This window comes from Parasteatoda tepidariorum, chromosome 5 (assembly GCF_043381705.1).
Source record: "Parasteatoda tepidariorum isolate YZ-2023 chromosome 5, CAS_Ptep_4.0, whole genome shotgun sequence".
Lineage (NCBI taxonomy): Eukaryota > Metazoa > Arthropoda > Arachnida > Araneae > Theridiidae > Parasteatoda > Parasteatoda tepidariorum.
The window spans coordinates 55,379,658-55,392,089 of record NC_092208.1 but is presented as its reverse complement, the minus strand read 5'-3'; the positions used below and the strand labels follow the sequence as shown (position 1 = coordinate 55,392,089).

The 12,432-nt window shown below is 24.8% G+C and overlaps 1 protein-coding gene across 30 annotated transcripts in view; it reads left to right on the top strand.

Moving 5' to 3' along the window:
* The window catches only part of LOC107457063 (myosin heavy chain, muscle), a 59,072-nt gene that overhangs the window by 33,045 nt on the left and 13,595 nt on the right, over positions 1-12,432 (top strand). For 22 of the 30 annotated variants that reach the window (XM_043044374.2, XM_071180836.1, XM_043044375.2 and 19 more), the window contains exons 18-28: positions 1,565-1,682; positions 2,928-3,048; positions 6,765-6,901; positions 7,894-7,975; positions 8,080-8,334; positions 9,584-9,712; positions 9,824-9,946; positions 10,039-10,125; positions 10,722-10,867; positions 10,964-11,054; positions 11,925-11,981. In XM_043044374.2, the coding sequence (XP_042900308.1) occupies positions 1,565-1,682; positions 2,928-3,048; positions 6,765-6,901; positions 7,894-7,975; positions 8,080-8,334; positions 9,584-9,712; positions 9,824-9,946; positions 10,039-10,125; positions 10,722-10,867; positions 10,964-11,054; positions 11,925-11,981 (1,346 nt within the window). Of the gene's footprint in view, positions 1-1,564; positions 1,683-2,927; positions 3,049-5,290; positions 5,412-6,764; positions 6,902-7,893; positions 7,976-8,079; positions 8,335-9,583; positions 9,713-9,823; positions 9,947-10,038; positions 10,126-10,721; positions 10,868-10,963; positions 11,055-11,924; positions 11,982-12,432 lie in introns of all 30 variants that reach the window. The other 8 variants (XM_043044376.2, XM_071180840.1, XM_071180831.1 and 5 more) reach the window with 1 other exon arrangement.

Below are 12,432 nucleotides of genomic sequence, written 5' to 3'. Positions count from 1 at the left end.
AACTAGTTATTAATTATTAACTTAACTATTTGATTTTGTTTGAAATTACTTATTTTTATTTTCATACCTATATTAGGTTTAATTCCTATATTAAAAATTTCCCTAGTTACCCTTAGGGCAAATAATGCTTCCAACATTTTTTAAATTTAATTAGTACTATGTAAACATGTCACTATCCCAAACGCCTTTAGTCAATTCTTGAATGGTAAGTCACAGTAGAGAAAATGATTATGTGTTGTTCAATTCTTCAAACTAACACATTACTTGTCCTTTAAATATTTTTGTTAATTGTGCTTGCAAGTGCGTGCCTATGTATTTAGGTTTCAAAACTAGCTTATAGCATGTTTAAATGAATGAAGAAATCTTGCATGTTATTTTAACTTTACCAGTTGTTTTTTTCTTTTCTTTTCTTGTATTGCAGCTGTAACATTTTTTTATTTTGTGTTCAGAAATTTTGATGTGATTATATTTCTTTTCTTTTTATTTTGTGTGCTTTATGTTCTGTTTTTTTTTTAAATTTATGATTAAATAATTAATAATTAATAACTTTTGCTTTTTTCTGGAATTATTATTTACTTTAAATGCTAATTTATTTTAAAACTTTTTATTATTAAACATATTATTGCTATGCATTTTAAAATAATTGCTCTAAATGAACTGCATTGGTTGTTAAATACTGTCTTAACTTGTGCTGTGCTATGCTTTTACTTAATTAATAGGAACAGTTGAACAAGTTGATGACAACATTACATAGTACTGCCCCACATTTTGTTCGATGTATTATTCCCAATGAAAACAAAGCCCCAGGTAAGAGTTAAATTCTGAGGTATTAAAATTTTAAAATTAACACCATCCCAATCTTTACTCAAACATAATTTCAGACCTTTGATAGAACAAATGATATTTCATTATTATATGTACAGAATATTTATTTTACATTTGTGTAATAATTATGGAATTAGTTTATATAATATTTAGCATGAAAATGTCTTATGATCTGAGTTTCAGTTCTAGAATATATTCTTTACTCCATGTTCATTTGGAATATTTATCTCATATATGTGTTATAACTATTAAAACAATTTATGTTGTATTTGATTTAAAAAAAATTACTCTTTGCTTAGATTTCATTCTAAATTTTTATCCTTCATTCTATTTTAAAACGATCTATTTCTTAGTTTTTAAATAAGATTTTTTATCAAACTTTTTTCTTAGTAAGTTTGATTGAATTTAGCATTTCAGATCTCAGATTGATAATAACAAAAAGAAGAGTTTCTCTGAAGTATAATTATTCATATTATAGGGTAAGAAGGTCGGCAGATATCTTACAAGTGGCTTTCTTTTAATTTTCTTTTTTCAGTAACTACAAAATTAATAACAAGTAATCTTTTCTTTTATAAGAATTATTTTTCAGTTCCATTTTTAGAAGAATTAAATTTTTACAGTTATAGGCAGATTTAGATTTTATGTCTAACTAAATTTACATACAAAATGAATATTTTTTTTTTTATTTGCGGCCAATTTGTTTTTTATAGAATGGTAATAATTGTCAATATTTTTGCAGGTGTTATCGATTCACATTTAGTAATGCATCAATTGACTTGCAATGGTGTATTAGAAGGTATTCGTATTTGCCGTAAAGGATTTCCAAACAGAATGGTTTATCCAGACTTCAAGCACAGGTATTAAAGGTTTTCTTTATGTTCTTTTTTTTGTATAGTTTGTCAGTCAATTTTACAAAAGAAGCAAAAATTAATTATGAGTAATAATTTTCGTTGTATGATTAAAAACCTAATATTACTATTAACATGATATTCACTCATTTTTTATCTGAATAAAAATCATTTATTTATATATATATGTGTGTGTATTTAATCAAACTCAATTTTTATTGAACTGTCATAAAAGTGTCTAATTTATGTATCACCCTCTATTTTTTTTTATTAAAAAAATTATTTTAAAGTGGAGTTTAACAAATTAAATATGGGTTAATTGCTATGCATTAACCATGTTTTGAAATGTACTGTTTATTTGAAATGCTTCAAAACAATAATGTGAATGCAGGTATTTTGATTATTTAAGTAATCATTGAATAAGTAATAATTTCAAATCACATTAATTTTAATTTTTTAAACAAAACTAGTTGTTTCAATTAAATAAATTTTGGTTAAGAATATTCAGTTTTCAATGTTTATAATCTTTTATCACATCTGTTTTTTCATGTTATTTAAATTTAAAAAAAAAAAATTAAATTTCCAAGAATTGAATATGCAGATTATTTTTATATGTATGCAAATTTATTTATAAATTTTTATTTGGTGCACCATTAATACAATTATACTGAAACAATTTTTGTCAATTAGTTTTTTTTGCCCATAACTTACTTTTGAAGTTTTGTTTTCATTAAATACACTTCATATTTTGAGTTTTTGAATGATCTTCTCAAATTGTTTTGAAACTTTTCACCTTAAGTGGATCTGTTTTTTAAATATAAATATAGATATATCAATACTTCAAAGAATAATAATTGTAACAAAATATTTTGCTTTGAGATTAGGATGCGTTTATTTTAATTAATAACATTTTTGACATTAAATTACTGAACAAATAAATTTTTTTTGCATATATGCTCTTTAAGAGTTGTTAAAAGATTCATTCCTGCTGGGATCAAATGATAAAAATTTATTTTTAATTATTTGAGATGCATATATTAATTATTGTTGCCAAATTAAAAATATAAATATTTTTTGAAGTATTTGAAGTACTTTGAAAATTTTCTAAGAAAGAGAGAAAGATTTTCATTTATGAATATTATGAATTATATTTTTAATTCAACTTTTTTTCATTATAATAATTTTTTTTATTTAACAAAGATTTTGTTAGGTTACTTTTCTGATAAATTTTGATTTTCTTTCAAACATCTACAGATATACTATATTGGCTCCAAATTCATTCCCACAAGGTTTTGTTGATGCTAAAAAAGTCACAGAATGCATTCTTACAGCTATTCAACTAGAAGCAAATGACTATAGATTGGGGCATACCAAGGCACGTATAGGAATCTGCAATGAGGACATTGGCAACTAAGCAGATTCTGCAATTAATGCTTTCTATTTTTATACTTATTAACCTGTTTTATTTTACATATTTTCTGATTAATTTCGAATAAGTTATCTTTCTAACTTAAACTATTTTTATGCTAAATATTATAAAAACATATTTTTTTTTACTTATTTTAATTAGTTGTTAATTTAAAATCAAGCTGTGTTAATCATTAACATAAAATAATGAAATTAAACAAAAACTTATAAACATTTAATGCTTTCTGATAAAAAAATTGTGTTAGTTATTTTGTAGTTTAATTAAATTATTTGGAATACATAATTAAAAAACATATTTATTTGCTAATAAAATATTATGCCTTATTACAATTTGCATGATCTAAAGTATTTTTAAATTGCATTTAGCTTTATAATTGCTCATATGTGTAACCTTTACCTAACATGTCCTCAATATAACTTTACCCTGTGCCTGTCCCTGTGAGTCCTCTTTCCTTCAGTATCACCAATGTGTCACCAACCCTATTCCCATCTTTTACATTTTCTATTTTCTTTTCCTGCAATTTTCCTTAAAAATATTTCCTTATTTTTTATTCTTCCTCTTATGCCCTTTTTGATACTCTTTAAAGTCTATTAAAATTTTAATTTACAGTTTTGTGCAAATATCTGCTCACCACCCTGAAAATGAACTTATTATCTTTTTATCTGTTATTAATATTCAAATTAAAATGTAGCTATTTGCGTGTTTAAAGCATAAACAATGATTTTTTAATACTTCAGCTGTGTAGAATTATGAAAAATATTTAATAAAAGTGAAGTGATGATATTTAAGCCTCACAGTTTTGTAACTAAATTTAGTATTTCTTGCTTGTTAAAATAATAATCGTAATTTTAATTTTGCAGTTTTAAGTACTTATATTTAACTGAAAAAGTTATAAGGATAACTGCAATAGTTTATAAATACAATAATTTATAAAAACTTTCTTACTTTTACTGTGAGAGTCATTTTATTTTGTCTTATCGACAAGTAATCAATATAAAGTTAATTTGGTATAGATTATTCAAAAAAATTAAAAGACATTATCTAAACATAAATTGCCTTTAATTATTTTTTTCTCGGATTATTGTGTCTTATACCTTTCTTCTAATTAATTTGTTTTATCTGAAACTTTGTAACTTGTTGTTGACATTAAATTTCATTTGACTCCTGTTACTAGCATTATAAAAAAGACAAAAAAAAAAAAATCTTTCCCAAGAAATAAATTATTTAAAAAAAAATTTTTTCTTTGAATTTCCTCTTTAACTTTTCTGCTTTTCTCTTCCTTATTAATTTGGTTATTCTATTTTTCTTCTCTATTTCTCTGCATGTCACCATCCCATCCCTAGATATGCTATTCTTTGTCCCAATGACATTCCCAAAGACTCAACAGGTTTTGTGGATGCTAAGAAAGCTACTGAAACGATTTTAGATTTCGTTGTTCTGGATACTATTGAATATAGATATGGTCATACAAAGGCATGTATGTTTAGCCTATCATGTAGTTTGTAGTGTATTTTATCATGAAGTGTACTTAAGACGGCACAATCTTACTTTATGATAATTACTAATTTAAGCTCATGGTCAATTAATTACAAAATTAATTTTTTGGGAATTTTAAAAGCAATTTTTAACTATCTTAAAAAGTTTTTGTAGAAGAAGCTTGAAAATTATTCAATGAATTTATATTTATTTCCATTATTGTAAGAAATATAAGTATTTAGGAAAAATAAAGGAAAACTTAAAGAATTTTTAAAAATTTTGATTAAAGTTAAATTTTATAACATTACACTTCGCCATGCATTAATTTTCTGTGCACAATATTTGCGCAGATTTGTGGGTGCTAAATCTTCATAAATTATATAATTGAAATAATACATTCACAAGAGAAGAAAAAAACCTGGTATGCAGCGTTTTACCTCGATGTTTTTTAAATAAACATTTATTTGTATTAAAATGAAATTCATCAGTAAATTTTAAACATATTTTCATTAACCAATTAAATTTAATTTAGCCAACATTTTTTCCCCAATAGTTTACTCATCACCTTAAATTATATAGCTTTGTTTAAGAAGAATGTTTATTTTGTAAGTATTTAGTTCTGATTGGACATTAAATATTCTCCCTGGAATATCTGCAGTGTAATATCTGCTTAAAGTAGGCAATTCTTCTATTTATCGTAAAATATCTTTAGATACACCATTTTGGCCCCGAATTCCTTACCTAAAGGTTTTATTGATGCCAAGGCTGCAACGGAAAAACTTTGTGAAGCAATAAAATTGGATTCGACTGAGTATCGTTTTGGACTGACTAAGGTATGTGTATTTACACAGATAATGATCAGCTTTGGCTCATAACCTATTCCTCCAACTTGGTATTACTTTACTTTCTTTCTTAAATTCTTTAATTTACATAAAAATTTACCTTTATAGCTTTAAACAGCACTGTAACTGCAATGAATTATTTATCTTTTAAAAAATTAAATGATTTGTACATTTTTATCACAGATAAGATACAAATGTTTGCATGGCATGATTTCTGAAAACCAGACGAACAGCTTAGTTTTTTATAAAAATTAAATTGCAAGTATGGCTTTAAGTATATTTATTTCTTAATGATGGGTTGTTTTCGATGTACAATTCAACCATAGTCTGTCCACTTTGCAATTGAACACAGCACATCATTAATCACAGTTGCAATTGCTACTTAAAATTTCATAGCTTTCTTTTTGTTTAAAATAATATGGCATAATATTATTAGTAAGTTATGTGGCTTACTTGTGTATAAGTAAATAATAAAATTTTCTTCATTGTTAAATATTAAAAAAAGAAGAAACGAAAGAAAACATTTTATTGAAATATTAACGGTATTCAAACTAACCATAGCTTTGTAATCACTACAAATCACTCTAATTGATATTTAAATTAAATATTTCCTCTAATAATTTAATACTGTTTTTGAAGTTTAAACAATTATTTGTTTTAAGCTAAATTATTCTTTTAAAAAAAATTTATTTTTTTTTCATTTTCCAGAAATTGCTTTTGTTCAGTTGAATCAACTTATGTTTAATATTTAATGAGAAACCAGCTATGATTCATTAATTCTGAATTTGTGATTTATTTATTAAGTAGTCTTGTGATTTAAATATCTCTAAAATGCACATTTTATGATTATATATATATATATATATATATAATCATAAAATGTGCATTTTAGAGATNCTCCTTTATATATATGAATTTATTTCTAATAGTTTATTTGAATATATTATTTAAATTAAAATTTACTAAGTAGTTTATTTCAATTGGTAGATTTATTTAAGTAAATCTATAAAGTTATCTAATTTATTTAAATATTTACTTAATATTTTGAATTTTTAAAAAATATTCTGTTTAACATAGCATAATTTTATAAAAATTAGTTTTACAAAGAAATATTTATGTATATTCATAAAGTTTCATGATTTATTTAATTGTTGAATTCAGTTGCTTTGATATTTGTTAAGATCAGAATTTTTTAATTATAATGCATATTTAAGATTAGAGCATTTCTATTGTGCTCACTATTTCTACTGTGGTTACATTTCTAACAAAAAATTTAATGACACCATATGAAATCAGCTTTTATTTGTTTTTATTCTGAAATAAACTCATTTCCACAAAATCTAGGTATTCTTTAGAGCCGGTGTCTTAGGTAGACTTGAAGAAATGAGAGATGAACGACTAGGGAAAATCATTACATGGCTACAGGCTTGGATTAGATGGTATGAATGCAAGAAAGAGTTTAAAAAGCTTCAAGAACAAAGGTAATTTTTATTGTAAACGCTTATTTGCAGATTAAGTTGTCTTTATTTTTTTGGCTTTATCCTCAGAAGATGTATAGATTATTAATATACCTGTAAAAAAAGTTTTAGACTCAGTAGTATTTAATGGGTAAAATTTATGAACTAAAGTGTCTTAAATATGATTGTTTGGGTCAAAAATAGTAATGCAAAGTTTATAGTATCTCACTACTTAGTATATATTACTTGATATCCCTAAAGGGATTGACATTCAGAAAACCAATTAAAAAGAAAGGAAGAATATGGAAATGTACCCAATTGCTGTATTCTGTCTAGTGAACTTTGCAATTTATTCTCATAAAGTTTCAAAATTAGTTACACATTTTACCAATAGGTATAATGGTAACTAAAAAAAAGAAGAAAAAAAACTATAAAACAATGTTTTCAAAATAACCACAATAGTTGGAGGACAAATAACAAATATTTCCGTGAAAGTATCTCAGTAAGGATGGCTTGAAATGAAGCAGAAAACATTGTTTAATCGTTTTTACTGTTATCTCTGCAATGCTATTTGTTGTTAAATTTTGTCTCTAATTTTGGAAATTAATCGAATTCAAAATATATTTAAATTCTTAAAATAGAATGCTGGAAACAATACATTTCTGTCTCATTACACTTTTCTTTTATTGGTTTTTAAAATAATTTTAAGTTCCACCGATAGACGAATTATTATTTTAATATAAATTTTAGTCAATACACTTGGATGAAATGTTTTGTACATGGGATTAAAATTATAAATTTCTAATGTTTTTTTCCCCCCAAAATAAATAAAGTATTGTTTATATAATTTGGTATTAAGTGAAATTATTTTTTTCCCTACATAATTATGAAGTTTTTATCTTTAAACTTTCTATTATTTAGCAATTTTACTAATTTGTAAAACTTTTTAATTATTTAATTTTTTTTGCCAATGAACATCTCCTTTCCAATATATAACAATATTATATTTATTTCAGGATTGCTCTTCTTGTTATTCAACGAAACTTACGAAAATTCTTGCAGCTTAGAAATTGGTTGTGGTGGAAACTATACTCCAAAGTAGGTTTTCTAATAGCTTTAAATAATAGCACTGAAAATATTACATTGATTTTTCATATTTTATTTATACGCGGTTATTCATCAATTCTGTTTTTCCTTTGTAGGTTAAGCCTCTTCTTAGCATTGCTAGAGTGGAAGATGAGTTGAGAGCACTTGAAGAGAAATTAAAATCAGAGCATGATGCTTTAGTTAAAGAAGAAAAGGTTCGTAAAGAGCTGGAGACAAACAATGTAAAATTATTGCAGGAGAAAAATGACTTGTTCCTCCAATTGGAAGCTGAAAGATCTAGCGCAGGTGATTTAGAGGAAAGACTCAACAGAGCTTTGGCCCAAAAAGCAGACTTGGCTTGTCAGCTGACGGTAGGGATTCTTTCACTTTATGCCTATTTAATCAGCAAAATATTAAATTTTTGCATTCTATGGAATATCTAGGTGTTTTATAAAATGTCAAAAACTTACAATGAAAGCTAAAGACACTTATATTAAAGATGATGAAATTTTTTACCACATTCACATATTGCCAGGCATAGAATGCCAAATGACATGAATACCCAGGTATTATATATGTTACTGGCAAAGTTTGAAATCCGGCATTCTATAGAGTGCCTAGGCATTGTATATAATGCCTAAAACTAGCCGGCAATGTATGAATTGATTGATATTTCGCACATTTCCTAAGCATTCTGTAGAATGCCAAATGAGAAACAGGCAAAGTATAAAATCTTCCGTGGCCATGCTAGTAAAGGTGTTGAAATGGATATTTTGTGCAATATTTGTTTCTAAACTGAACATAATTGTGATTTAAATGTGAATTTTTTAACGAATTTTTTTCCCCCCTTAATAAAAAAGGCATAAATTATGTTTTGTACAACTTTAATTTTTCTTTTCACATTTTGAATAAATTTTTCTAAATTTCACTCTCATTATTTTTTCAGAATGACATTTTTATTTTTGAGAAATGCGCATCATTTACATAATAACCTCATCAGGACGTTTTTTTCATACTTTGCCGACGAAAAGTTATGTAATTTTTTTTTACAATTCATACTAGACTAAAAATTATATTCCATAGAATGCAACATATTCTTTAGAATGCTAGCTAAAGTACATTAATTAGAGTACATTAGAATGCTACTACAAGTAACAGATGGTAACTATAATTATGTGTAAAATTTCTAAATCAATCCATTTTAATCCTAAGATTTTCCTACCAAAACTTTTTATTCAGGAATATATATTATTTACAAAAGGTCATTGCTTTGATCAAAAGTAATAATCATGGTGTCTTGTTTTCTTACTATTATTTAACCAGGAATATTTGTAATGAATAAAACAAATTATTCATTTATTTTTAAGTTCATTAACGCATAGATTATTGTCACGATCAATACCAATAATCATTTCAATTATGGTTGCATTTGGAATTCATATTTTTTCTTCAAAACATGTATAACCTCTAATACTAAATCTTAATGATAATAAAAGTAATAAGCTAGCTATTTATAATAATAAAAGTTATTTTTTTGATCTTCCTGTATATCAAGAACTGACAGTGAATTTGTGTTTCCATTTTCTTAAAAATAATAAAATTGTTGTTTCTGTACTTAAGGATGTACAAGAACGGTTAACTCACGAAGAAGATGCTCATGTGCAGATGGCTCAAATAAAGAAAAAACTTGAAACAGATCTCCAGACGTTTAAAAAGGAAGTTGAAGACTTAGAACTAGCTATGCAAAAGGTATTATTATTTTTACATTTTTGTTCAGTAATGATGAATATTTATGTTTCTATTATGGTTCTCTTGCTCTTTATTTTAACAGTTTCTAACTGATCAATTTTTCTCATTAAGGCTGAACAAGACAAATCTTCTCGCGATCACCAAATTAGAAATTTGAATGAAGAAATCAGTCACCAAGATGATTTAATCAACAAATTAACCAAAGAAAAGAAACACTTACAAGAAGTTAATCAGGTATATTTAGATAAAATCTTTTTAAATTTAAATTTTTAAATTTTTGTAGCAATCCTTATAATGAATTTAATTTATATCTTATTAATTGTTAGAAAACATCTGAGGATTTGCAGTGTACAGAAGATAAAGTCAATCATCTGAATAAAGTCAAGATTAAGCTGGAACAAACTTTAGATGAGGTAAAATGATTACTAATTAATGGTATTTTGTTAATTTGTAAGTTACACCTTTAAGGTTTTGTACAAATGCATTTGTTATTCATTGCATCCCTATGTAAATAGTTTTTAAAAATAACGTAAACTCTCAAACATAATCTTTGACTCTTTCCTCTTTTATTACTATCTTTATAGAGGAAATAAGAAAAGCAATAAATCTGTGATTTTTTTCCATTCGCTATTTTAAAAATGAACGATTATTTATCCTATATCAAGTTCAATTTAATAATTATCAATTTAGTAATTAGTCAAGTAGATTTAGTGATTAGCAAATACAGCTTTAAATGCTCATTTCAGCTTTTACATTTCTTTAATGAAAAAGCAGATTTATATCTTATAGAATTATATTAAATTATCATGCTACACAGTAACTACTATCTCAAATTTTCTCTCTATTTATATCAATAAATAAATATTTAGAGATAATTTGATATGATATACATATTACAAAAAAATATATGTATTTAAGCCAATTTTGCATATTTTTCTTTCAAATTAAATATTTAAAATAAGTTATGTTTTTGACATATTTTTAATCAGTTTACATGTTTATCTATTAGCTTGAAGATAGCCTTGAACGAGAAAAGAAGAGCCGTGGTGAAATGGAAAAAATGAAACGAAAGACAGAAGGCGACTTAAAGTTGACTCAAGAGGCTCTTATTGATCTTGAAAAGGCTAAGAAGGAGGTTGAACAATCCAGTCAAAGGTTTTTATTTAAATATTATTAAAAAATTTTGGATCCTGTTGTATGTCATGTTAATATTTATCAATGGCTTAAATGTAAAAAAAAAACTATTTTCAGGAAAGAAAAAGAAATGGCTAGTTTAGCTGCTAAACTTGAAGATGAACAGAGCTTAGTCGCCAAATTACAGAAACAAATTAAAGAACTTCAGGTGATATATACATTTGTTTTTAACAAATATATATATATCTATGTATGGATTTGTGGGGCAAATGCAGTAAAAAGACAATAACTAATTATTTAATAACTAACAATTTAGTAAAAAAAGTATAACAGTTAATGTAAGCGACATCAATTGCTGGGAGCTGCCTACATGCACTATTGCAGGACAAAAAATGAATGTAGATAGTTTTTAAGTAATAAAACGTAAATGAAAAATATAAGCCGGGAATTTTCCTTTCATGACTCTCAGGCGCTATTGAATAAGGAAGTTGATGGTTTCTTCAAGGATAATGGTCAATTACCATTCCTCTCTCTATATATACATAACTTTTCTACATTTAAATGGCAGAAAATAAAAGTATTTTGCATATTACTCGAAATTATTGTAATAATTCTATATCTTTCTTTTTTAAAGTATCTCAGTAATCTATTTTTCTTTTCCCCCCCTTATTTTTACTTATTGACAACGCTATTTGATCAATTAACTAAGAGTATGTAATGTTATTTACTATTTGCACATTTTATCCAAGTTTTGCTTTGGCATTATATTTTTATCAATTTTCCTTTGTAAATTTGTATGGCTTAAAATTAAATTTCTTTATATTATGCATATTGAATCATTGAATCTTCATAATAAGTTTATCAATTTTCTTTTGTAAATTTGTGTATGGTTTAAAATTAATTTTCTTTATTATATAAATGATATATTGATATTTTTGTATTAAGTTTTATATTAATCTCAATTAAATTGAGATAAATTTAAACATTTTAAATTTACCCATTTTAAGTCTAAAAGAATTCTGTTGCCTACTTTGTTGAATAAAAACATTAATATAATGTGCAATTATTTTATACATAGGCCAGAATAGAGGAATTAGAAGAAGAACTTGAGGCAGAAAGGCAAGCTAGAGCTAAAGTAAGTAATAATTAGATTATTTATTGTTATAATCAATTGTCATGTAAAATTTATATTTGAAGGAATTTTGGAATAAGTTTGTAAGATTACCTTCAATATTTCTTTAATAATTTTACTGCTTTATAAATGAGTTAAGAAAAAATTTCACCACAAAACTTGCAAATCTAATTTTTTTAAAATAAAATTATGAAGATAAAGAAAAATATAATTAATAAACAAACGCATAAAATAAACTTGTTTTTTGAAGATTACCACTTTTAAAAGCATTTTAATTTCTTTTAATAAATTTAAATAAATTATACACTGAATTTTTTTAAAGTTAAAAAACAGTAGAATATGTTAACACCCCTAGTAAATATAGGATGTAATTAAAGCTAAAATTAAAGTTATTTCAAATAATATATAGTTATTAGATATTTTATATGAAAGACCTCATAAATTACAAGTGTTT